The sequence below is a fragment of the Macrosteles quadrilineatus genome, unplaced genomic scaffold, assembly GCF_028750875.1.
Source record: "Macrosteles quadrilineatus isolate MER2022 unplaced genomic scaffold, UCM_ALF_1.0 Scaffold_4__1_contigs__length_99947679, whole genome shotgun sequence".
NCBI lineage: Eukaryota > Metazoa > Arthropoda > Insecta > Hemiptera > Cicadellidae > Macrosteles > Macrosteles quadrilineatus.
In genome coordinates, this window is record NW_026542597.1 from 13,454,556 (window position 1) to 13,482,516 (window position 27,961).

The following is a 27,961-nucleotide window of genomic DNA, read 5'->3' on the forward strand; positions in this document are numbered from 1 at the left end:
CATCAGTTGGCAGACCATCTCAACAGATTGAACAATTTCTTTTGCTTCAAATTTTTACACTTCATGGAAAGTCTATTCTGTGTATAGTCAATGATGAAACGATACCTTTCATTGAGATGGCAAAGTACTAAAGCCTTCATTTAACTTTCTTCAAATAACTTTCTTTAAAAACAGATAACATTTTTATTTTGGCTGACAAAATAATGAAGTAGCCTTTGCCCAAATACACGTTTTGTTTCACAGCCCATAAGTGTATTTTCTACCAATACTCTTTTCTTGGCTTTGGCTTCCCCTCCATGGTTAAAACTTTAACTCGCGTCAATTTAGGCATCAGTTGTAAAATGAAATATGTTGTACTGGTACTAACACTTAACACTAGGGGTTAATTTTTGACAAAACCATGATCGCAAAAAAGTCAAAATACGTGTTTACAGCTTTCAAATGTTTTATTTTAAAGCACAAATTTTATTTAGCTATCGTATTAAATAAAACGTATTAAATCTAAAAGTATTTACAATAATGTACATAAAATATAACATATATTTATCTTGCTTATACAGAACCATTTAAAAATCAACTAAATGTAATAAGACATTATGGAGTTGTGTGTTTTTCATTTTAAATTACTCGGCAATTAGTTGAAGAAGCTTTCGTTTATACCTTTTCTAACTCATTTAAAAAAGGCCATTCTCACTCCTACCGTAGGAATAAGTATTCATAGTACATATCCTATGGGATACGCAGACCGAGTAGGTTCTATCGATCTTCTTGACTCACGGGCTTTAAGAACATATATCTTGTTATGATACAAAAACAAATACATTTGAAGAGTAACTTTCTTTGAACAATGTATATCGTTTACAGTATTTACTTCATTTACTCTCGTATACATTTAAAGTACACTCCATTCTATTTTGAACAACCAGTAAAAATATGAACAAATGGTTTTATAAAAAGTAAAAATATGTAGCTGGGATATATTGTTATACTTTGCTAAGGGGAACTACTTAGATTTTAAAATAAAACCTACTTTGAATTTAAAATATCATTTAGGTAGACAAATATTCCATTTGAACACGTTGGTATAAAACTGTTGGTACAAAATAGTTATGTGTGTAAATATTACCCAAAGTACCTACCTCATTGCTCTCACTTTTAATCTAACTGCAGCAGGAGTTGATTCCTTGGAATAGATTCTCAAAGCAAAGATACTTTGTGCTAGAATTAAACTCATCATTTCCTACAGTTACCATGAAATAATAATAATACATTTTAAACTTAGTATGTATATTTTAAGGTAGTTTTTAACTTTGTTACTTCTCATCAAGAAAATAATTATATCAACACATGCAATAAAAACAATAACAGTATCAAAAGCTGATTTAAGAATTATTCAGAGAAAATATGAGAGTGCTAAGTGAAAGAGTGCGGAAAATCATATATTTTGGATGTTACAAACAATGCTAAATAACAAATTCCTTAGGCAACTGTAGGAAAATAAAGTTGATTACTAATACCCTAAGAGTCTTAATACAGATACTCAAGAAATTTCTCAGGTAAAACATCACAGACCTTATGAGATGAAATCTTACTTGGAAGATTGTTAACTTTAACACAGCTCGATAGCCTTAACACTCGGATCAGCATGTTTGCGTAACTCTGGTCAACTCTTTTTGGATCTGCGAAAGAGATTTGTTCTTAGTCTCGATCGCGTAAAAGTACATCCATATCGACCCTACGAAACAAGTGAGCGAGAAGATCATGAAGATGAAGTAGACACCGATGCTGTCAGCCACCACTTGGTAGAGCTTGAGAGTGATGAAGGCGCCGATGGTGAAGACGATGGTGTTGATGCTAGAGGCTACTGCTCTAGTATTGGCTGGGAACATCTCCGAGCGATAGGTCATAGAGACTGGGTCCAGTCCGAAGGCTAGGAACAAGTTGTAGAGGATGATGCAGGCCGGGCTCACCCAAGTATACTCGGAGAGGTCGTAATCGCTGTGGTCGTAGTAGTAGAAGAACAGACTGACGCACCCGAGACTGAAGGCGCATCCGATTGTGGAAATGATAAGAAGAGGCCTTCTACCAGTCAGATCTGTTAGAGCGGTGCTGAAGAAGCCCGAGATGAAAAGCACCAGTCCCATGATGATTGTTAACACATACGGAGGAATCAGTGTGAACCCTGTTCTTCTGAACAACTCTGTGGAGTATGAAACTATAGGAGCCAAACCACTCATCATCTTAACACCTCCGACCAGCTGGACGATCATCAGAGCTCTTCTATCAGCCGGTGTAGCTATGATGTCCCCGATAGACGCTTTATTGCTGATTTCCTTCTGCACGGTTTGAATCATATCCACAAGTTCTTCCTTGACGTCTTCCACATTCGTCGTACCTCTCAGCCACATCAGAGAGTTCTCTGCTTCGTCTTCTCTCCCCTTCATGATGTAGAAGTGAGGGGACTCCGGCTGGAGGAAGAACAGGCCGATGAAAACGATGGGTAGGAGCATGGAGATGATGACGAGGACATCAAAAGAAACGAAGGGTCCGATGAAGTACTCGTAAAGAAACCCGAAGTAGAAAGCTATCTGGAAAAGACTGGTGATGCCTCCTCGGATGTGTTGGGAGGCGATTTCCCCAAGGTACATTGGTATTACTGTGAACACAATGCCGATCGCCAGACCTTGGACTATTCTGGCGACGCAGAGAGCCGCGAGGTTCTTGAAGTTGAGGATGATCAGCCAGGAGATGATGTAGAAGGGCCCGGTGGACAACGCGAGGGGTTTGCGTCCAAACTTGTCAGCCAGTAGCCCAGCAGGGATGGGTGAGAAGAGGTTGCCCACCTCTATGATGGCGATCATCCAAGAAGCCTCCGCTGACGTCATGGGTATCTCGCTGTCGTCTGACGTCAGGTTGACGAGGGTGGGGGCGATCCAGCCGAAGGACGTCCCGCAGGCCACCACTATGAGACATGCTGCAACACAAAGTGGGGATTAAAAAATGTAATCTTATACAACTATTTTAAGAATACATGTGCATTATTACATTTTTACCAATTAATAAGGAACGCAACTGGCCGTACGTTATCCCAAGTACGAGTGAAGGATGAGTGCAGAATGAAATCAGATTCATTGTGTCCAAGCCCAGCTGTTTCCTTAGCTAGACTCATAAAAAGCGTCTGACTTCGAACCGGCAAATACAATCATTTTACATACAGGCTAACAGGCAGGTATATAATATGTCTTAATAATTTGGTATTTCAACAAAATAATGATGTCACGACAATTCCGTACCAAAAAAACTATTATTTCAGCTAACTACTATTTTAATTTGTAAATAGACCTATTAGTAATAAAACTGCAGCTACAGCTCATAATAACCACACCCGGCTTGAATAGAATACAAGAAATACAAGATGGTTTCTTGTTTATTTTTTACGAGTATTTAATTTATCGTTATAAAAACTGCCAAACACTTTTTAGTTGTTTTAAAGATAATAAATAACTTCTGGATCAGCATTGTTGTAATTAAATTTACGGAAAGTAAATAGAAGATACTTCTAATGACACCTAAAACATATATTTAAGCTTATACTGTTAATTCACAAGACGGCAAATTTACATAAAATATGGTCAGTGGTGATCTATTTCGATTGAAGGATATTGGCATTTGGCATTATCCAATTGAGCAGATTGGCATTTGATGGATGACGTATGAGTTTAGTAAAACCATGATTTTCTCCAATAGTCAATTTATCAATAATAAATTGACTATTGGATAGTGAAAGTACTACTTAAGGGAAAATATTGTCCAACATCGTGCATAACTGGATTTTGAACCATCATTATTTTACTTACAAGTGGGTTGGGTTGGGTTTCATACCCAAAGAAATTCTCAAAAGCTATGTGAAAACAGGAAACATTATATCTTGATCGTAGTCTTAGTTTTCCGGAGTATGCAGCTAATACTGTAATCTTGGTCTTCACCGAATCGCATACACACAGTCAAGTTTAAAGAAATTGGTATAGCTTTAGTCTTTCTTAGGCTATAAAATGGAGTCATTTCATGATACCCCCGTAATATATTCACATTTCCCCGTAATAAACGGGAAAACTTTATTTAAATATGTACCTGACACAGAAGCTAGAAGCTGCCTCGAGAATCCCTGCGTCAAGAACTGGTAAGGCAACGGCATTGTACCACGTGCTAGAGGTTGACTAGTGAATCTTCAAATATTTATACAACTGATAACATAAACCCGCCGGTAAATGATAACGCTATCTCGAGAACCTGCAACTACTTAATGTAGAGTGTGGTGAGGCGGTAAAGAGGTCAAGAGGGTCAAACAGGTCAAGGTCGTACATAACCTACACCAACATACCAACGTGACCTTTGAGGTCAAAAGGTCAGGTGGGTGTCCAAATTGCGGATTTTTAATGCGATTTATTGAAGTGGCCGTTATTGGAATACTTTAAGGCTAGCTTTTATAGAAAATTATATTTTTATAGAATAAGGTTCAGTGTTGCCCACTAGAGAGGCATACTGTGTTTCCTTACCTGTCATTTTTTTAAATTTAGATAAGCGTTTTCCATTGTTGAACATATTGTAGACAGAAATAAGCATTATTGCATCTTGACGAAGAGTATAGTTCATAGCTTGTACCAAAACCGATTTTCACGAACTTGCTAAATTATTGCTGCTCTCGGCCTCGCCTCGCTTTTGAAATTTGATGTTTCTGCGTTCAGGTTTGTCCGGTTTGCCTCACACATGAAACTTAAGCGTGAGCAGGAAAATCCGGAAAATGCCACTTTCGGTACTATTAATGCAACATGCTATAGGGGCAGCTGATTTCTTATAGTGCTCGCATAACAATTAAAAGGTTGTCAGAACAATCCACGAATACTACACAACACTTTTTTCTTTTCTAGTATTCGTGGATCCATCCTGCGAAAAGCCAGTAGCTTTTGATATTTCGAAACTGGAGCTAGCTGTTCCTGATCATTGGGCTTTAAATAAATAACAACTAATGAAACAGCTGATCTTAGTCAGTCAGTAACAAAGCTACATAGATCATATAAAACGGAGAAGCTCCATTATGTTAAACAGCTGTTTCGATAGGCCGAGAATGTGGCTTTGCCACTTTTGTCCCCCTGCGGACTTGTATCATAGGAGACTATGTATAACTAACTACAGTACATGAATATAAAATGTGTACTACACGGTAGTGCATCCATAATCAATGTCCTAAATTAAAAAATGTCAATTCTAGACTCCAAATTTAGAATCACAGCATACCATTTTTAAGAAGGCATACAAGTAGGTAAATTGAATAATTTACACCAATGAAATATCATTTTATTTTTAGATTTACTCAAGTGTCTCCAAGTGTTTATTTGGCACTCAACAATAAGTTTATCCCACAAAGAGGCTCGTCTGATAAACCTTCACGCCTCTCTAGTGCTTTTAACATGCGGTAGTCACTCTTCATCAGTGTTACCACCACTTCATAATAAAATATCCCACATGTTGAAACATAAAATCCCATTTATCCCTGAATCAGTTTCTAAACTTTAACATGACTATTTTTGTTGGTTTGAAGCTAATACAGCAATAAACGTTTTATTAAATGGGCTGCTGTATAATTTTTACTGAGAAAAACGTGCATTGTGTAAATTGTAAAATATATGATATTATAGTTTTTCTCAAACATTTGCCAGATTTGGGATGAATATTGTATGTTTCTGCAACACTCTTTTGGTATCATAGTACAGTGTCTGGTATCCTAACATATTAAAATAAAATATAAAAAAAAACTATCCAAAACTATATGAATCTGCAGATTTTCTTATTATCTATGTACAAGAAAATATGGTATAGGGCCTATAATTGTCAGTGAATATAACAAAAATATTGATCCAGACATTTTGTTTTTATTTTGAAGATTACATTTAATACATTGTAAAGAAAATAATTGGGACACCCCATTAAAGGTCAAAAACATACAATGGTAAGGTTCCATTGCATCATAAAACTAAAATCTTTACACCTATATTATTAAAAAAATTTGTTGGGGTTTTGTATTCAACAAATTGACCCCGAAATATTTATTTTTATAGGCATATTGGGTATCAATTTAAAGCTCTTATCCTCTAGATGTGCATTTTTTATGATATCCCGCCCTCCGTTATATAGGCTTTGAAAAATTTCAGTGTTTTTGCTGAATTCTGTTGTCAATCATCTGAACTTTACAATTTTACATTTGTTTACGATAAAACAGATGGCCATAATACAATTTTGTTTACATCAATGGGATCGATGGGATTATCGTTACAGTTGGTGATGTTTTCGTGAATTCAAGTAAAATATTGTGATGTTTTTCATGGTTGCTAGTTTAACTTCTGTTTTCAAACTCTGTTCAACGCATTTATGTAAATGACTTAAGCCTTGTTTCCACTAGAATTCAGTTGTTACTATGATAATCGCCGTGCTTCCAGCTACTAGGCCAGAGAAATAGCTTAAAACACGACTAATGTAAGTACTAACCTTAAGGAATAGTTCAGAATACATACCCAAAACAGTATCTTTGCCTGATAAAAAGCTATACTAAAACCGTTAACTAGGTTTTGTAAGGGGATTGATAGCTATAAACGTCAAAAATAAATACACAGATAAAAATATGGATAACAAGAACTTAAATAACTGAACAGGAGCCTGAACAAAACCAGAAGTTATGTTAAAAGGTGTACAACGATCCCTTACTGGCATGTGCATATCGCCATAAAGAACGTACTCCATCCGTTCTACACTCATTTACTATTGATATAAAGAAACAGTCCACACAGCCAAATAACAGAAAAAAACTCGTTGAAAACCCCTGATTGCATAAGCAATGGTTTTTCGACCAGTAACACTGTACATGATGCACATTTGAAATTTACATTCGATCCTAAGGATACAGACATATTAACATACTAGTCAGAGAAATATAGTTGCAAGAAAATTGTAAAAAAATTGCAAGAAAACGTTTTATGGTTTTATTTTGTAGTGCTGGGCTTGCAGAATGACATACTAAAAGTTGCCAAAAATCGGTGCACGAGAATACCACTAAAACCACAATTTAAAATGGTGGCTTCTCCCAACATTGGACAAATAAAAAAAAATATTTCATTAAAGACAATAAATAACTTGGTAACGCCTTAACAACCAGAGATATAAATCTTTTAATAAAAACTTATTTCTAAAAAGTTAAATTCAATATTGCGTTGGGATTTGTAGCTAGTCTTTAACTCGTTTGAATTTAATACTCAAGAGCTCAAATGAAAGTCCTTACATTACTGAATATTTTAAGCCTAGCACGGACTGCAAGCGTTAAGAAGAACTGGAGATATAAGAAAAATAATTTAAAAAAATATCAAACTACAAAACGTTCATAATAAATGTATGGGAGAGAGTTTTCGTTTGAGTATATCTTCTAAATGAAAAAAATATATTGAAAAACGGATTTCGGCATTGAAATCAGTGTAAAAATGTAGTCCGTAATGATGTGTCACAACACTATCATTACATTGAAAAAAAATTATCTATGTCCAATATGGCGGATCCAAGATGGCGAGCAAAAACGTGTTCCCTATCAAAATGAAGTACTAACCACCTAATTAATACAGGTGGTGGTCCCAAGTCAATATCTCGAAAAATGTGCATAAAAAATGCATGTGAAATATATTTTTTTAATTTGTCCAATGTTGGGAAAAGCCACCATTTTAAATTGTGTTAGTTGTTTTCTCGTGCACCGATTTTTGGCAACTTTTAGTATGTCATTCTGCAAACCCAACACTACAAAATAAAACCATAAAACGTTTTCTTGCAATTTTTTTACGATCCCTGTGTAAGTTTTGTTAGTTTGTTTGGACTATACTGTATCAGTTTTTTTTTGTCACTAAAAGTTGTCTCACGGTACGGTACTTGTGTTTTTGGTTAAGTTTGGTTAGGTTACCCAACGAAAAAACCAACGTGCATTTTACTCACATTTCGTTTAAATACGAGTACCGGAAGTTACATAGCCAACAATTAATTGGAAACTGTCCAATGCAAAATTTAACTGTCACTACTTAATTATGCTTAAGGTTAAAGGGCGTGGTATAGTGATTGGGAAAAATGATTTGATCTCTGACTCGTTCCTTTAGGTTCAGGTTTGGATCTAAGAACAATCAGCTAACAATAACAGCTAACAACAATCAACCATAAGAACAATCTCACCCAATTTCACACTTCTTCACTCATCTTCACCTCGAACTGCGCACTGGTAAGTATATACCGTTGTATAAGCCTCTAAAGCATCGCACTTCAATTATATTTAGTTTATAATGCACACTTCTGTGTGAGTCACTACCACGCATATGTAATGAACAAGTATTTTGTAACATTCTTTGCAACGGAGAGACCTCACCCCTTGACACCGGTTGACCACCCCTGAAAAAGCCCTATGTGTTGGTAATACGATATGCTATGATGTATAAGAGTATATTTACCTGAGACGGTGGCATACAGTTGTCTCAAGGTGGCAAGGCTGAGCCCACAACACATGGCGGGACTGTCGAGAAGCACCCGGTCAGACTGGGTACAGCTGGGCTTCCGAGCCTCCACGGACCTGGGGACAGACCAGTGGTCAGAGAAGTGAAGACCAGCGGACATCTACTTGGGGGGGGGGGTTACTGTAGTCGTTCTGTGTACTCTCAGCTTCCTCGCAAGAAGTCTTTCTATGCGAAACTTCTTATTCAATCGCACAACACTGCCATATGGACTAAATTGTCATAAAATTAAAATATTTACCTGTTGTCACCAACGATCCAAGTTTTGTCATACGTAAAATCCGATCTGGAAACATAGCAACAAAGAGAAAATAGGTATTTCCAGAGAGTACCTACTTTGAGAAAGAATGTTTTGGGTATTTGATTGATTTGAGGTGTTTTTGGGAAGGCTGAATTCAAATCTTAAATAGCTTAAACAGTTTATTGTAAAAATTCTTTGGTGTGATAATGCAACGGAATTCAGAAAAAAAACTTTTAGTTACAGATATTAAAAGAAAAACGATAACGTTTTCATTTCAAAGATCAGCTGATATTGTGTAGACAAATTAGAAAGCTTACTCACTTCATATTTCCGTGTTTGACACATTCGAATATTCGTCTCAATCATTCATTCATTCATTTATTGAGATATTGAGATGGGAACGCAACCTAGGTGCGTAATTTAACCCAAATTTAATTGAAGGATGAGTGTAGATTGAAGGATGAATGTAAAGTTGATCTGTGCACCTTATTTTACTGCCTAATATCAGCTGGTTCATTAGCCTCCCTTAGCCCAAAGATGAGGAACAGCTGGGGCAAGTTATGGGACACTTTTTTTTTGATAATTCTACGAAATTTTTAAATGATCACCCTTGAGTGATTGCATGAAAGTGATTGCATAAGTTGAAATTGTTTGGAAAGTAAATTAGATAACTTTACTTACAAATCGTTTGTTAAAACCGATTAAAAGTAATCCTTCGTATTTTAAAGGTGTGTATTAATAAATTCATGCACGGAATTTTCGTTATAATGTAGCAAAATGACAGTTTAAATTGTAGTTAATGCACTATAGTTATTTGCGTAACTAGTGGGTGAAGTGACACTTTGCTGCACATGAGATAAATGTTTACGAACGAGCCGTAGACAAGTGTGGAAAGTTTCTCGAGTGCAGCATAGTTTGCACTCGCGTTACACATTATAATTTTCCTACAGTTACTACAAAGCATATAAATAATTAGTCTTTCAAACATTGTACATTGGGTTTTTGGATTAGGTTAAATCCAAACGTTGAACGAAATGAGAAACGCTGCACCAGCTGATCGTAGTCGTAGTATCTGTGTTGCCAACCAATGTCCAAACTCATACGAATTACGTGCATAATAAAAGCACGCTGTTTTGTGTTGTTTGGTTGAAATACTGGTGTGTGGGAAAAAATATTGCAGCAAAAGTAAAAATAGTGCGTCATAATGGTCATAAGTAAGTAAATGCAGAAATTAGCAGCTTTCTGTGCTATAATCAGTGCAAGGAAGCCCACTTTGTCAGGTGACTGTAGAAAATATAAGTTCGTTCACTCAAAAAAGCGATAGTAATAAACTGGAGTACACAAAATCTACATACTTTTAAAATATAAAATTCGATAAATTTGTTTGATCCAAATTAATTGCTACAACTAGAAAACCATTCCAAGTTAACATACCAATTTATGTAGTACGTAATCAGAGCCAAGGGTCTAAAACGTCCTGAAAGATCTTGTAAACGCGGTCAAAGTGTCTGAAAAAACACAAATCCTTTCCTTTCTTAACACTGGTAGTTAAACATGAAACCAACACAAAAAGTAACTTCATACCACTCTTTACAAAAACGAACTAAAAGTTGTTACATTGTAATTACCTAAATGGTTAGTCTGCCATAATTACTGCCGTCTGCAGCTGTCAACCAACATTTCATAGTTTAATTTACATTGGTGAAACTAGTAAAAATTGTGATGATAATGATGTTTTTGTTATATTGATGACTAAAAATAATTTAGAATTATTATTATAAAAGTATTTGAAAAAGTCAGAATTTACGAAACAAAAATATAGTTTAACCGGAAAAACCTTAATTTGCATCCCAATGATATAAAAATGTGTTTTTGTTGACTAACGTTTTGGCCATATTTTACAATATATTAAAATTTATACACGCAAAATATTAGAGAAACGTTACGATCCATTAAGTGAACCTATGTAAATTTTATTTTTTGTGCTTTACAATGTGACTTTTTCAGTATGGAATCCGGCGATGGACTAAAAACACCACATCTAACTAATAATTAGACTATATCTACAAGATATTTATTTTTTTTGTGGGGAGGAATTATTTAGACTAAAAAACTAAATAATTTATCGAAAAACACAATGAATAATAAAACTGTTTGCATTTAAAGAAAAATCTAGTGACACCTTAATAAAAAACACTCTGGGAAACATCAAAGTTATGACACTTTTTATCACCCAATGTTTTAATAATAACAAACTATACGACTTTTAACACGTTTCATCATGTGGACTTGTGTATGCTAATCAGCTGTTACTGCAGACTTATACTTTTACAACAAAGTCGTTTATTTAATTTGCCAATAACCTGCAAAAAGTTAGTAATCTTGAAAATTGCACGCACACGCTCAAAGTCCAAACACTTACCAACCCAAATATTCATATTATCTTCATAATCGGTGTTGCCAACCAACCAAACAAAAACACAGCTACCAACTACCGGTTCAAAGTCTATGGCACACTTGGCAGACTAGCTTGAGTGTATATTTATGGAACACCGTCAATGCCAAAGGTCATTGGCTTTAAACCGGCGGAGAAAGGGCTTCACTTTCATACATGTAATTAGATTTATGTTTATAAGAGGTTTAAACAGCTGATTAAAGTTCAGGAATACCAGTAGCTTGAAAACTCCGGGGAAATATAAATTGTTATAATTCATAGTTGTGTACTGTTGAGTGTATACACTTATTAACTGTGGACCATTTACACTATTATATCCTATAGTCTAATACGAGCAAAGTCTGTTTGTCTGTATGTCTGTCTGTAATATATATATATTGAAATCCAGTAGAAGGAATGCTACTAAATTTTGGAATTAGGAACTAAAGGGCCTTAAAAACGCGATTGATGAGTACCACCACCTCAGGAAAATTCGTATTACGCTACCCAATTAATTTTAAAATGTAAAAATTTAACATTGGCCTAATAGGTTGCCAAGTAACTATGTTGGTAGAAGAAAATAAGAAGTAAAAAGTAAACAAAAGACTTGTAACATGTGTTTATAACAATCCATCCACAGTATACTAGCAAATAAAAATAAAAAAAAATACAAAGTGATAAACATTGGTTGCAACTATTGGGCGAAGATTACTGTGTTATTAGTGTTTTGTGTTGAGTGCACTAGCGTCAAATCAATGTTTTACAATTTGTATGAACTCTTTTTTTATAGTTTGCATAATTTGGACACTGGACAGCTGTATTCTTAGTAAATTGAAATTCCACTGGAACTAATATAATAAAATCCAAAATTAGTTGTAAAAAACTTGATTTTCATTTATATATTGCTTTTACAGTCGAAATAAACTATACCAAGCCATGGCTCGGTCCCCCGGTACTATCTATGACACTATAATTATACTAACTGATATTGATAGGTTTGATAAAGTTTTTGTTTTAACTATGGAATTATTTAATGTAAAATCTTCTACAAATAGAAAATAATCATGTATAGTTGACTAGTCAAGTTAGATTCAATCAATTACGTCTGCTTTGACTTTCTTTGAGTAATTTTCCAATTCACTAATCGTATTTCACGTATTACTAACCTACCCTAATGTACACACAACGTGATCATTGACTTTTGATAGTAAAATTAAACATACAATTCAATTTTAATATATGAAGCCTGTTGATGTGTATTTCTTGTAGGTGACGTTCGAGTATGCTAATGTCGACTGCTGTAAATGATTTCATGTTTTGAAAACAAATTTTACACTTATATTAAAAGACTTTACGTCGAGCAATATTTCTGTAAACACGTTTTATTTTGTCCATACACTACTAAAGTTGGTGAAACTTCATGGAATCGTTACTAAACCACATAAACTCTTTACCCTCTTTACAAAACCAGACGAATGCATACGTTAATCGTGACGTCAGCTGTTCCTTAGAAATAAAATATCCATAAGAGGCGTTTGTTGTATAAGGGATTCATTCGTTTATGAGGAAGTAATGCATGACTTAAACGATTTGGTTGCATCTTTCATGCAGTGCTGTTGACAATATTGTTATCCAGCTCTATTGACTGGAGTCAATATTACACATGTTTTCAACAAAATATCAATGAGTAGCCCTGATAAACTGTATCAATAACTGCGTGCCTGTTTGTAGGATTTGTTTTCATGGAAGCTCTATGTAAATGTTATTACTCTCTGGACTACCTGACTGTAAACAAACAAACTACTAACTACTATTTATCAACTAGAGACCACAGATCTTTTGAGTAAACAAGCCGTCTAGAAAGGCGATTTCAATAATGCAGGAAGTTGTTCAATATCTATCTTTTAGCTTATGAATTTATCAAAGAAATTTCTTTATGATGAAATATTTTAAATTCCATAAACTTTTCCAAACAACATTTCGGAGCTGCAAGTGATAACACAATGTCATAATTGTAAATATAACTATTTTTTCGGTTTAGATGGGTGGGGTCTTTTGTTGATTTTTTTATTTTGTGTTATTTCATAAATTTAACATAAAGACTATTGGATAATTTCCAATAGCATGTAACCATTGGAAATGATTAATCTATGTGGTAAATAATTATAATACCAAGTAAGATATTGAAAAATGAGCTTATTTAAACAAACGTAGGGTGTATTGAAGTGATGTGCATTGTGTACTTTATTATATCCATAATTAATAATCATCTATGGAATCATAACATCTGTTGTTTACAAACTTATCACTTCGCGTTCTAGTGAGCAACTTCTTCATTATCACGTTGACGTGTTGACACCATTGTTAACTATATCTTTCAGTCTAACATTGGACCTGATGATCGGAGTGACTGGGTCGAAATCGATCAACATTATAACATCTTTCATGTACAGCACCGGGGGGCCGATCCATAGCTCGGTATAGTTATTTCGATGTAAAAGCAATATAAAGGAAACTCACGTTTTATTTAAATAATTTTGGCTTTCATTATTTAGGTTTCAGTGAAAATTTCAATGAATAATCTTCAGTGAAAGCTTCGATCAATAGTAATAACTGTTTTCCCCTTTGTACTGTATTTTGTAATATACACTGGGGGTGGATTTTTATAAACACATGTTTCAAGTCTTTTGTTTACCCTTTCCTTGTTATTTTGTTCAACCAACATAGTTACTTGGCAACCCATAAAGCTTATGTAATTTTTTTTTAATTTTTGAAACCGGTTGATTATTAAAATACGCACCAAGGTGGCGTCCCAATCACAAATGATAATTGATAACTAATTAATACACAATTGTAAATAACATATTTTAATGCATCAACCAAAAACTGTATGCGCCAAAAATAATTTACTGTGACAGTTGACGTGACAGATTCCATTGTTTACAAAACACTGTCTTTACAAACGGCTTGGTTAGAAAATCAGTGTAAACTACAGATAAGAAATTAACATCAACATACTCTGTGGTTGGCCACATTCAACTATATTTTCATTCTTCGTCCAGCTACACATGGGATTGGAATGTCTAACCATAGTCAACGCTCTAAACCGACGTCATCGTCATCTGCTACAAACTGCCAATCTGTTGAACATTTGCCACTACAAGGCTGGCACTGATAAGGGACAACGTGGTCAGTGTCTCACCAACCGTGCGGAGCGTCTCGCGACGAGATAAGAGCTCAAGGTCGCAGGGGTCATGGAGGTCACTCGGCTGTGATACATAGTGTCTTGGGGACTCTTGAGGCATAGACCGTGGTAGTGGGTAGTATATTGCGATAGTTGATCACTGTGACCCTTATTGTAACGGAATATCAGATACAATATATCGATGAAACTGTTGGGCTGTTGGGTAGCTGAGAGGTTAGTGCTCGCCTATCAGAAAGCTGCCGGTTCAATCCTAAGAAAAGACACAATATTTTGGCTCAAAACTAGACCCAGCTGTTCTTGATCATTGGGCTTTTAGTTATGGCATATGAATCAGCTGATGCAAAAACACTAAAAGCTACAAGTGATTCCGTGCGCAAATTGAACATTTCAGTTATTAGTACCTCCAATTAGGGAGCGAGCTGGTCTAGTTGTAGAACCTGGGGTTTAAGAGCCCAAGGTCCCGGGTTCAAATCCCGTTAACTACCAATGGATTTCATATGTGATAATGCCACAACCCTCAAGGACTAGCCTGAAGTAATATAAAACAGTTCCAGGCCACCTAGTGACCTAGGATGTGAATGTGGGACGTTAAAAAGTTAGGTAGGTAGAACACCCGAAAAAAATACAGAGAATTTTTTTTTGAATGAAGTTTATTTAATCTAATTCATTAAACACTATCCGTTCAGACATATTCGCCTTTAAAAATGCACTTTAAAATGCACTAGGCATCGTAAAGTTGAATCCGAAATCTGAAGGATCTGGATATAATTTTTGTCATTGGGTAATCAATTTATTATGCTGTCCAATAAAAGGCCGACGTTAAATAGTTTTTTTATAGTACCAAATTTCTATCGTATAAAGTCGAATCTGATGTTATGTTTAATGAAAATGTAATATATTTATGATAGAAAATGCCAGAATAAATCCAGTACAGCTCTTACAATAACTAAATGAAATAAATTTGTTAAATATTTTTTTCCTAGTTCCTAGTAAGATACACTAGTTATAATATTATATTTTTTGTGTAATAAATATTTTCATAATATGACAATTTCTGTTATCATTATGATTGTATGATTATGATCGCGCCACTCATCTTACACTCATCTCCATTCATACTTGGCTTAAAATACCTACTTTGTCGCCATTTCATTGTAAAGTATTAAGTATTAAAGTATTGTCAATCAAACATTTAGATTTCAGCATTGACTATTTACACAGAATCTGTGTATAGTCAATGATTTCAGTTGCTTACCTCCCCATCCCGATCACCTGCAAGTGTAAAGTCGACCTAACCGTTTCCACTGTCATTTCTGAACTAAAACTGCACAAGAGGACTACAGAGTGTTATATACCAGTAGACCTACCGTGCTAATAAGTGCTAACTGCTCTCGAAAATGCGCTGTTTGCAACCCGGCGAAAATAACTCTACGTTACACCCTAGAGTAGACAATGAAAACAGAGTAATTTTATTGCAATGTTGGTGAAATTCCATGTAGTTTTTTTTTTTAGATGCTGGTTAGCTGAGTGGTTATAGTGCTCACTGGTTCGATTCGAAGAGAGTAAGTAGTTTTTTTAAAGTTTGAAACAAATAGGTTTCATTAAGTTATTAAAATAAAAAAAATACATCTTTTAGGACCATGTTCTTATAAGTCTATTTTCCTCGTGTATACTTACAGTGTGTATATTACTTTGATAATTTAATTTTTTCCTTACGCAAAGGTGTTTTGACAACAATAAATAATTAGTTAAAATTGATTAAATGATAGTTCTATAGAGAATAGTTCAAATAAAAATAGTAAAGACTATCCTTCTGAATTTTGAACAAACACAGTGTTTAGATTAAATTTTATTAAGTCAGATTCAACCACAAATCTCTTTTAGTCCACGCACGTAATTACCATTAATTTTGCTAAATGTTATAATTATATTTATTTTAATATATTAATCTTGCTTGGGTGGAATACCGAATAAATACTTAATACAAAGGAAATACGTGAAAGAAAAATAAAAGGAAATAAAAGGAATAAAAGGGAAGACATAGAAGGGGATATTTAAAAGGGTGAGTGACGTATTTCGTACAAGGAAAATGCACCTCTGATTAAAATTACTATACTATCCTGGGGCAAAGACCTTAAAATAGAATGGGCTGACGTAATAAGATGGCCGACTCGGTGGATAATATGTTAAATGAGGAAATGTTAAGAAATATTATTCAAACTACTCAGAACAATATTTTTTGTAGACTTGTTAACAGATGTACTGTAATACAATACTATTTGTGTTGCATTCTACAAATGATCATGTGTTATTTGTGTAACAAAGAAAAATCTATTTCTTAAAAACGTCTTTCTTTGGATAAGATTATATTTTTACGACTCTGACACATCACGTGCTTATTTTAAGGAGTAAAAGTATTTAATTCTTTTTGTCTATGGTAAAAGTGAATGAGAGTTGATTGGATAGCCTAGTTACTAGGATCAGCTGGGTATTCAGATAAAACCATTTATTAAAATACAATCCATATATACACCCCAAAGTACCCATGAACTAGAGAAAACTACAATTCACACCCCACATAAACCATATATTTAAAATTTTTGTCATGACGAGAAACCTTGCGCAAAACTATCCATTATTTAATAAATTGTCGTTTAAGGTCGTAATTCCTTTCTAAAGTGAACTTTCCATATACCTAATGTTAAATATACCCCAGCTGTACTTATTTTTTTGTTATTCTTTAAATGTATTACCTTATTAAAATCAGTTGTGATTCTTTGTTAACTGGGAGTATGTTTTATCTATGCTATTGGATTCAGAAGTACATACAGGGATTATGTTTTATCTTTGACTATTAATACAACAACGTTTTATCTATGGTATTACTGTATTCTGTTTTGTTTATTTCAGCTTAACTTAACCAATCAATAGCTTTAATGTTTATGAAGTCAAACGGGTTGAAGCCCGTGGGTAACAGCTAGTTTTGAATAAATTAAATTCAACTAGATATTTTACACACTAAACATTATGCAAGATTTATCATTGGTACACCATAGGTAGTACATTAAGATTATTACTACTATTATTATATAGGTTAACTGTTAGATAGGACCGGTACTAAGTTCGCCTCAATAAAGAAGCATTTTCATTATCGTGATACTTCATTTCAACCTACAAAGGATCTGCTAGTCCACATATCACATAGCTTAAAGTAAATTCGCGATCGGACGGATTTGATCCCGATCGTCCACTGTGCCCCATTATCGTATAAACAATCAACAATTCGTAAATCGGGCTACCTCGGTATTGTTCAATAATGTAGGTTTTAACGAAAACAAACAACAACATAAGGAAACGACAACATAATAACCATTTTCAGAGAAAATTGCTACTATGCTCAGTGTGTAAGACTAAGATCGGGAGGGACAGGTAAGATTTCAGAATCAACAAAAACTTGATGGGTTTAAACAACTTTCCGTTAACAGCGTTTGTGAAACTTTAATTAAGAATTCCAGTTGCGTAAACAATAACAAAATCCCCGCCTCAGCATACCTGCAGACTAAGCAAATTTCCTTATGTCAGATTGGGGTTTGAAATTAATTTTCTATTTAAATAACATTGGGCTTAATGAGTACATAGATTAGTACTAAAGAGAAGAAAACAAAGTTGTGTTGATATTCATGTCAACATATTCATGTCAAATTTTATCAACATTGGACCAAAATCACTCCGTATTTATGGACGGGTTGAATAAAAATTTGAACGAATAGTGTTTTTGGTCTCTGGGGACATTAAGATGAATAAGTAAATCTGTCCTGGGTCTTACCATTACCAACGGTAATATCTAACTCCATATATGGGACATTTGTTAAATAAATAAAAAAAATCATAAAGTAATCTTTTTAACTAATCACGGTCGCCCTCGTAAAACGTGCCACCAAACCCCATGTTTGCTGGTACACCGTGTCACCAGTCACTTATCAAGCTGCGTGACCCGATAGTCAAACGACTTTCTAATTCTTGGTAAACAGAAGCGAGAGCGGAGGGCGGAGTCCTACGTCAGAGCCACCCTGGGACGTCATGTCATTACTGAAGACCAGGGGGAGACCGGTGGCGGAGCCCAGGACCTGCCATAGAATGGAAGACAAGGCTACAGGCTGGTGGAGTCAACTAGTTGCTGCAAGTGCAGGTAGGCTAGTGCAAGTTGTGTGAAATTGTGTGTTAAATATATTGTTATGAAGTGCTTCGCAACGGGAATGACGCTGTGAATTATGTTGTGCTTTAGATCCGTATAAAATAGTTACAACTCTAATTTTCATAAATATTTGTTTATTTTATGAATTTATTTTATCAATAATATATTCCAACCAACGGTCTCACAACGAATTACTCTAATTTTTAATTTAATCGAGTTGCAAAATTCTTTTCTTAAATTAAACTTCTAATAGGAAATTTTTATAATAAATAATAAATTTCTATGAGGAGTTTAAATTTTTAGGATCCATTACAGTGTATAAGTAGTGCATCTGTGTTTAAAAATACTGTAACCCTACGATTTAATTCGTATTATTTAATAGTGTGGACCTACTTACTTTCGAAACACTACTTATATATGATTTCAAAATAATTTAATAACATACCTTGGAGTTGCATCAAAATCAATTAATTACTAGGTTTAGTTGCTTCTTCAAATCAAATAACAAATAATTTATTTCGTATAATAATTTTTACAAATTACATCATTTTCAACTCTGTAAAAAAAGCGTTTATAGTATAATTTAGTCTTAATTTAAGTCTAGAATATTATATTATCTTATTATTTAGTATCGTAAAAATTAAACAATTTTCAGTCAAGCTTTTTTAATTGGACTCATGAAAAAAAAAACAGTTTATCTTAACTCTTCAATTTTAGTCAAAACTACAGTATTTTGGGGGATAGCCCAACTCCGCGCTGTGGTCAAATTTAAGCCAAGGAAAAGTTTTATGGCCCTCGAAGGGTCCAGTCCAACTCCGCGGGATGGCCACATCAAAATATCTATGCTACCTTATTGTGCTTTCGTATGAGATATGAAGTGTTTAATATAAAATATTCTATGTGTCCCCTAAAGTAATGTTACACTTTTATTTGTTCATAGCTACTTTATACATGTGACAGATTAGTTTAGGTTGTTAGGTTAGGTTAGGTTAGGTTAATGTTAGGTAAATTCAAATCAAACATAAGTATTCTATTTTTTACTAATTAACTTTATTTTATTTGTTACTGTGGTTTCACACATTTCTAAATTATGTACATTTATAATAATTTCATACTTCAAATACAAACCCATAGCCCTCAGGGCTGTTCGAGCCAAAATTGACCACCGCGCGGAGTTGGACAGTCGGTTTTGACATGTTTCTGACCACCGCGCAGAGTTGGGTTAAGCCCGTTTTTTCTTGTAATTCTTTCCTACGCCAAGGGCCTTTTCAATTAAAGTCAACGTGAGATTAAACGCTTTTAAAAGGTCCAAACCCATTAAAGTTTTGACGATGTGCCGGGAATTGAAGCCGTCTCCCGCACCGAAGTCCAAACACCACAACCGCACTAGCGTTCCCAGACACTAAATCGATGCATTTTTTCATCGTTAACTCCGCAAGGCTATTTAAATATAAGTAGGTTAATCAATGTAAAAACATTTAATGCTTTCAAGATGCTTACTAGAGTTTGGGAGTCAGATATTGGTAACCAACCGATGACTGTTAGTAATGATTGATTATTTTAAGTTGGGTTAAAATGCCCACCTACTAGGTGCACTACCTACTAAAGGCACCTACCTAGTAGGTGGCGTCCCCATCTTAATGATAGATAATTGATTGGTAAGGAGGTACTGAACGAAATATTTACCCTACCAATTACCTTTCTATAATTAAATTTAAGATTCTATTGTTCTATCCTACGAGCAATAAAACAGAACTCATCATTAGTATTTGAATGAGATTATTCAAATTATCATTAACCTTAAAATCCACGGTAATTTCTTATGAAATGTAGCCTATTCATTTGTACCAGTTTTTACTCTAACCCTACACTCTTTCGCATATACCTGTTAATATGCATTTTATCTTCACACTTCAAATTTTTAATTTACAAACATTATACACAAGCATTTTACAGCCAAGAGAGTTTTGTACGCGTGAAAAGTTGGCAACACTGGCTGTAAATTCCCGTAGATCAGCTGTTTTGCTGTCATTGTTGACAAGCTTTCTAATGTCAACAACGTATAAAGGTGTAATTATTTTTATTATAGTCAATTTAGTGAAAATTAAAATGATTATTTTAGTGATTAATGCTAAGTTAATTTTACAAAATGAATCAAAACAAGTGTATAGGCCACTATAAATCTACATACTTAGTAGAGTAAGGGTTTTCCCTATCCCTTATCCAACCGTCATTCTTAACAAATGTTTACAATCAAGGTGCTATTTTTAAAACGTACTGTATGATCTAGCGCACCTGTGAATAGTAATAACAAAGGTATTTTCCTTAAGGGCTTCACCTCGCACGTTAAATTTATTGCTAGAGTGTATTTTAAAAGATCCAGTGATAGTGATGCTAACCAACTTTCTTTATATTGGCTCAATAGTGTGAATTTTAATTTGACAGCTGTTCCTTCAGTTGAATTTTTAACCACAGTCAGATTGTAATTAAGACATTAAACCTTTTTTGAAAATGTACTTTAAATAAGCTACTTTTTGACAACTGTGACCTGATAAAGGAAGGAAATGACTCTTAATAGTCTAGTAATAAAATCAACAAATTTATACTAAATTAGTAGTTCTATTCACCTAATAAATTATCTATAAAAATAATCTTGAAAAGATAAATGGGTATTACACAGGATTCATTTTGCCTCGGAAAGAAGTTTTGGACCCTGACCCCTGACCCAAAAGTACCTTCGTTGTCTTTACGTGTAAAAAGGCTTACAAACAATGAGGATGAATCATTACGTCATTTATGGTCATCGGAAAAATTTCTTGTGAAATTCATGCTAAGAATCTTTGCTGCGCTCTTGAGAAACTTTTACGAACGGTTGAATAAACGAGTGTCATATTGTAACTTTGCGCACTAATTACACAAATTACTATCATCGTACTAATCATACATAGCAGAAAGTAAAACTTACTTGTAGTGCAGCGAGTAACGTCGACGGAACGCTACTGGGGCTGATTTTCCTTATCACCTTATCATGAGATGGTCAGAGGTCAAAACTTATTCGGAAAATGGTTTCTGATAAGAATTATCTGTACAAAAACATTTCACACTCGATTTTTACAAAACTTCGATAGCAAAATATCGTTTGTAGTTGGGGGTGTCTTAAAAAAATAACACTATTCCAGGAGAAATTAAGGTTTTCGCAAAGGCAATTTATAAAAAACATAATTAATTAAAATTGTACTTTTTTTGTAACGCTAAGTATTGATGATTTAAACATACTTCATTAGCTCAATGGAAAACAATTTTGATTGATAAAACACTATGATGATATGTGGCCTGTCGTAAATTCATCTCCTTTTAGTTATAATAAAACTATATAAAGCTCCTTTGTGAACAAATCTTTCATCTTTTACATTAGTTGTGCCTTATATTCATAGAGTTTACTCATAGCTACTAAATAGTTTCGATACCAACGTTTCATTCACACCATGTAAATAGTCATCAGTAAAATAAACGGAATCAGCAATCTGACACATACTTTCTCCCATAACCTTGACAACAACCTTTATCATGGGTAAGTAGTGAGAGTAATATGATATTTCATTGTTAAAAATCACAAAAGCTGCAATACATTTTGAACCGTAATTTTTACAACAATGGGGTGTTGTACTATTTTTTTCCCTACAGTTACCTAACAATGTACATGTTCTCACACTGATTTGCGAAAGCAAAGTGGCCAATTCGCTCATCAGTGAGACATCTCACTCTAATTAGTTTGTCTCACTCACTCCAGATTTGCACGAACTAGTGAGCGCGTAACATCCAGAAAAGGTCGTATGCGCACGAAATACGTTGGCAGCACTGGCTGTAAATCAGCTGGTCAGCTGATGTACTGTTGTACCATGAAATGTAATATTTAAAGTTCACTTCTGTGTAAAAATATGTCACGTTTCTTTACCAATTTATTTGTTTTATGGTAAACTAGCTGTAACCCGCGGGCTTTGCCCCGTTTAACTTCTTAATTTTCAAGATTATCTCGTTCGCATGGCTCAATCACGTCCTGGTTGAAGTTTGTTCGCTACGCTCACTCACCTTTAGGTTAGAGCTCGTTCGCTACGCTCACTCACCTTTAGGTTGGAGCTCGTTCGCTACGCTCACTCACCTTTAGGTTGGAGCTCGTTCGCTGCGCTCACTTGCCTTCAGGTTATCTCGTTCGCTACGCTAACTCGCCTCCAGGTTGAAGTTCGTTCGCTACGCTCACTCACCTTTTGGTTGCAAATTAGCTGTTGTCATAAATGTAAAAGAAATAATAGTGCTGCACCCTGTTGGTAATCCTTGTAACTTTAATGCTATTGAACATCATAGAACAGAACCAACTTGTTTAATTGAAACAGCTGTTAAGATTCAATAATTCCATTTCTCATAAGGTTAACATGGGAAACTCCAGAGCCACTGGGGCGGAGCCCGAAAGGATTTTTGAAATAAGAATATGCCTATATGTTAATCGGGAATGTGAGCTATCATCATGCCAAATTTCAGCCCAATCCGACCAGTATTTTTCGAGTTTACTTTTCCCATACACACATACAGCAACCACCTCTTTTTTATAATAGTATAGATGTAGGAAATAGTTATTTGTGTAACTAGTGGTGAAAGTGGCACTTTGCTGCACACGAGAGCAATGTTAACGCACGAGCCGCAGGCGAGTGTGGAATGACCTCGAGTGCAGCAAAGGCCTTTTTCACTCGTGTTACACATTATATTTTTCCTACAGTCACTATAAAACATATAAATAATTAGTCTTTCAAACACTATACAACACGTTTTTAGGTTCAGCTGGCAACACAAATGGTGACTTAGAGAAAGTAGTACCCGCGGTCTGTATCACTCCGCTATTTTTCCTCGGCAAGAAATGTGCTCCGCGTTTTGAGAATATAGTTCCGTATGTTTTTGTAATCTGAAGTTGTTTCCGCGCCTAAAAAAAATGCTTTAAAGGTATTTTCTTGTTTATTAAGATCGTAGGAATGTTTTAAAAACGTTTAAAAGAAAATTCGAGAAAGTTCAGAAATACCGAAACTATAAACACGAAATGACAGGTTAAATCGTATATAATAGTCAATCAGCTGCTCATAGTATTATTATCTTTAAGTTTTGCCAACCTATTTCCAAGCGTACACGGATTACGTGCATAATAGAACCACGCTGTTTTGTGTTGTTTCGTTGGAATCCTGATGTGCGGCAAAGTATAAACCGTACGACAAAATATAAACCGTACGGCAAAGTATAAATATGCAGCAATTAGCAGCTTTCTGTACTATAAACAGTACAAGGAAGCCAACTTTGTCGGGTGACTGTAGGAAAAATATAATGTGCAACTCGAGTGCAAAATGCAATTGCCTCGCTCGAGAAAACATTCTTCACTCGCCTACGGCTCGTGAGTAAGTATTTCTCTCGAGTGAGTCAATTGCTCCCTTTGCTCATTAGTTACACAAATAACTATAGAATTATAAGGACCATGACTTTTTAATTTTGATCAAAACTAGCTTTTCAAAAAACATCAGTTTTTTGTTTTTTATGGGAAAATAACATAAGTTACAATAACTTTTGAACCGTAATTTTTACGGTAATGGGATCTGTATGATTTTGTTCAGAATTTAAAGGACTATAACATTCTAAATTTTTTAGAAAATCGTTCAGGCCATTTCCGAGAAAATCCGATTTTCCCGATATTTTATGGGGTTTTATGGGTAAAACCCCATTAAAAATCAAAATTTCAAAAAAATTAAAAAACTTTCAACATTTTAAGGTTTATAACATACTATGTTAAATCAAAACCGGCATTTTTTCTATAATCTTATTTGTCCTTATTTTATGGGGTTTTCATGGGAAAATAACACAATTTACAATAACTTTTTAACCGTAATTTTTACAGAAGTAGGTTCCTTTCCGATTTTATTTCCAAGGGGAAAAATTAGTTTCTGGGATCAAAAAAGGACAAACACGATATCCACACGTTGACATCAACGGCTATTTCATCCGTGGATTATCATTTATTAAATTATACCTCCCTTACATGACGGTGTTCCATGTAGTATTGAAAGTTCAATGAACCTGTGACATCAATTCTTCTCTTAAAACAAGAAACCGATTGTTTGTAAGATTTATCTGTGCAAACCTTTTTATCTGTTCACTATAATGGAGGCTATTACTTTTGTTCTTTTTACTCTGAGGTGATGCATCATGTTAAAAATAGAACCCTAATTTAGATAAACAGAAATCTAACTTAATATCTAGTTTGGACTGATTCAAAATGCCCAAGATAGCACCGAAACTATTGTAGATCATTCACTCGCTTCGCTCCATTCGCTTGTTCGTTAGTCTGTTAAAACTTTCTAAATGAAAGTTAATTGTAACCGGAGTATTAATAATATATAGTTAATAATATCTAAAGTTAACGGTGTGCCCTTTAGTGAGCTTTCTTCTCGATTTTTTAGAATATCGATTAAATGCCTACTAATTTCAATCACAAGCAATAAAAAATTAAAATTTATTTTTTTATTTTAATTTTAGTTTGCATTACAACTTGCTTTTAACATTTAAAATATACAGCTCTAAATGACTGTGTCATTTTATGACAAATAACAAACTATTCCTCGATACATTTCATGATTATCATAAATTAATGTTTGTACAGTATTTATAAATTGACAAATTTTTTAAAGCAGGTTTTTATGAAAAAACAAAACCGCTCATGTAGGCATTGCCTTTGACTGTGTATACAACTAGACTTTCTATGTTTTTAAAGTTGAAGCATCGACTGTACACCTAAAGTCAACAGTTTTAGCAAGTTTTATGATATAAATCATGCACAAATAGTAGATGAATTAAGTCTCCCACAGATTGTGCTGTCAATTACATTTGCTACTTTTTAGCCAAGCTAAACCGAAAATCCAACTCTTTATTGTTAAATGTATCAATCATAGCATTTAAAATTAAGAGAGACTAAGTAATTTTAGCAGTCCCTGATCTATAAAAAGTTAGTGTTATTAATAAACATGTTACAAAGTTATTACGTAATGCTGCAACGTCTATTCTGGCACTGTATGTTTATACAAGACAGTGGCACGTCAAAAAAACAGAGCAATGATTTCCAAACAAGTAAGAAATTCTCATGAAGTAACTGACTTTTAGGAAATAAATTTCTTGTTAAAAAAAACGTTTGAAAACAAAAGAAAGGCGTTAAATGAGCATCCTCCAAATAAAACTCTTCCTTATATTATATTCAGGGTGAATCATAGAAATGTTTTTTATTTGATGCTTTATTATGTTGAATATACATGATATTTTAACTTTTAGCACTTCAAACGGGAGTTTTATTTAATGCCAAGGGCAATCAGTGAAAATATTTTTGGTGTAATCATTAAACATCTAGGTCCATTACTTTATTCTTGATATTAGGTTCAAAATAACTTCCCTGCAATGAAGTGTTTTTACAAGTTTTTACTCTTTGATTTGCAGTTTCCTATGCTAACAGGATTTGCGAGATAAAACCAAATTCAATCTTGGCCGGGTTGATTTGGAAACCGTACGACATTCTCATCTAAAGTATGCTTTCTAATAATAGGTTGACTGGTTGACGTGAATGAGTATGTAACATTATCCGAGACTGTTCCTTTAAAAAATTAAATTCCAATCACGTGAAAACACAAAAGAGCTATACGGTATTTTAGTTAATATTGTAATGCAATAGTTAGTGTGGTTTCTTACTTGAACAGAATGGTATTTAAATACATTATTATAATTAATCCAACCAATGTCTTTTGTTTTAGCGGCTCTGTGCGTTGTGGTAGCTGGGTCTTGTTTCGGATGGGTCACTCCAATCCTGTTGACGTTCCTGAGTCCCGAAAGTCCTGTTCCCATGACCTCAGTCGGGGCCTCTTGGATGATCTCTCTCTTGGAGTTCGGCAATCTTCTGACCCCTATCCCGGCCGGCTTCCTGGCGGACACCTACGGTCGCAAGCCGCTGATCCTCGCAACAGGCCCGCTCTACATCATCGGCTGGATCATAATCATGAACACCCAAACTCTTACTGTCCTCTGCGTCGCAAGAGTGCTTCAAGGACTCGCTCTAGGCATCGTGTACACCGTCGTACCCATGTACCTTGGAGAAATACCGAGTCCGAAGTTCCGCGGAGCTGTCACTAGTATCTTCCAGAGTGCTTTCTACTTCGGGTTTCTCCTCGAGTATTGTATCGGACCTTTTGTCTCGTATAGAATCCTAAACGCAGTCAGTGCTGCTCTTCCTGTGATCTTCATCGTGTGTTTCCTTCGACAACCGGAGACTCCGTACTTCCTGGTGATGCAAGGCAAGATGAAAGAGGCAGCGAAAAGTTTGGCTTGGCTGAGAGGTAAGCAAAGACCGGAAGAAGTCATGTCGGAGTTGGAGTCCATCGATGAATGTGTGAAGAGAGAGATGGCGAACCAGGCTAGTTGGAAGGACGTTGTAGCTACCACAGCTGACAGACACGCTCTATTGATAGTCAATGTGGTTGGAGTGGTGAAGATAATGAGTGGCTCAGTGTGCATCCCTACCTACTCCACTCAACTCTTCGCTCGCACCGGGTTTGACATGGTGTCCCCAGACGTCATCACTATCGTGATGGGAACCGTCATCTTCCTCTCCAGCTTCTTCAGCACGGCTCTGACAGACATCACAGGTAGAAGACCTCTTCTGATGATTTCCGCGGTGGGTTGCGCCTTCAGCCATCTTGCAGTCAGTATTTACTTCTTCCTCGACGAACGCACCGGAATCGATGTTCGCGCTTTCAACTGGATTTGTCCTCTAGCTCTCGTCCTCTACTGTCTTTTCCTCGCGTTCGGTCTCGACCCTGTAGCAATGACCTACAGATCAGAAATGTTCCCCGCAAACACTAGAGCAGTAGCTGCCAGCATCAACACTCTTATCTTCACCATTAGCGCCTTCATATCACTCAAAGGCTACCAAGTGGTCGCCGATACCGTTGGTTTTGACGTATTGTATCTCGGGTTTTCTCTTGTTTGTTTCTGCGGGGCTTTTTGGATGTACTATATCGCCATCGAGACCAAAGGCAAGACTTTGTCGGACATCCAGAATGAGTTGCAGGAGAGCGCTGAAATGAGGAGGAAGCAGAAGGAAATCAGGGAAATGGACGAAGGTGTTTATAGGTCGGTGTACATCTAGTCTTGTTCACGCAAACATCGGCGTATATAGTAGTAATATTTTCAGTATATTTGTTTAGTAATTATCAAAACTCTATATGTG

General features: G+C 35.0%; 2 protein-coding genes across 4 annotated transcripts; one reads left to right on the forward strand and one right to left on the reverse strand.

Moving 5' to 3' along the window:
- Positions 1-437: 437 nt before the first annotated feature.
- Positions 438-21,657, reverse strand: LOC128992714 (facilitated trehalose transporter Tret1-like). Of its 3 annotated transcripts, none has more exons than XM_054416433.1 (3): positions 21,629-21,657; positions 8,529-8,647; positions 438-2,974 (listed from the first exon to the last, which is right to left on the reverse strand). In XM_054416433.1, exons 2-3 carry the CDS (start codon positions 8,581-8,583, stop codon positions 1,641-1,643), a joined length of 1,389 nt encoding a protein of 462 aa, XP_054272408.1. In that variant the 5' UTR covers positions 8,584-8,647; positions 21,629-21,657; the 3' UTR covers positions 438-1,640. The 3 variants fall into 3 exon arrangements, with proteins under 3 accessions (XP_054272408.1, XP_054272409.1, XP_054272407.1); XM_054416434.1 differs by lacking the exon at positions 21,629-21,657 and adding an exon at positions 10,264-10,331; XM_054416432.1 differs by lacking the exons at positions 8,529-8,647; positions 21,629-21,657 and adding an exon at positions 4,132-4,201.
- LOC128991783 (facilitated trehalose transporter Tret1-like) lies at positions 8,582-27,907 on the forward strand. Its single transcript, XM_054414970.1, has 3 exons — positions 8,582-8,673; positions 18,500-18,657; positions 26,490-27,907. Exons 1-3 carry the CDS (start codon positions 8,582-8,584, stop codon positions 27,878-27,880), a joined length of 1,641 nt encoding a protein of 546 aa, XP_054270945.1. The 3' UTR covers positions 27,881-27,907.
- Positions 27,908-27,961: the final 54 nt, after the last annotated feature.

Bases quoted from the DNA above. Each gene is read 5' to 3' on its own strand.
- LOC128992714 (XM_054416432.1), bottom strand. From the start codon at position 4,195: ATGCCGTTGCCTTACCAGTTCTTGACGCAGGGATTCTCGAGGCAGCTT. The intron at 2,975-4,131 runs GTACATATTTAA...TTTGTGTTGCAG, and splicing joins GCTTCTAGCTTCTGTGTCAG to CATGTCTCATAGTGGTGGCC.
- LOC128991783 (XM_054414970.1), top strand. From the start codon at position 8,582: ATGGCGGGACTGTCGAGAAGCACCCGGTCAGACTGGGTACAGCTGGGC. The intron at 8,674-18,499 runs GTGAAGACCAGC...CTTGGTAAACAG, and splicing joins ACAGACCAGTGGTCAGAGAA to AAGCGAGAGCGGAGGGCGGA. The intron at 18,658-26,489 runs GTAGGCTAGTGC...CTTTTGTTTTAG, and splicing joins ACTAGTTGCTGCAAGTGCAG to CGGCTCTGTGCGTTGTGGTA.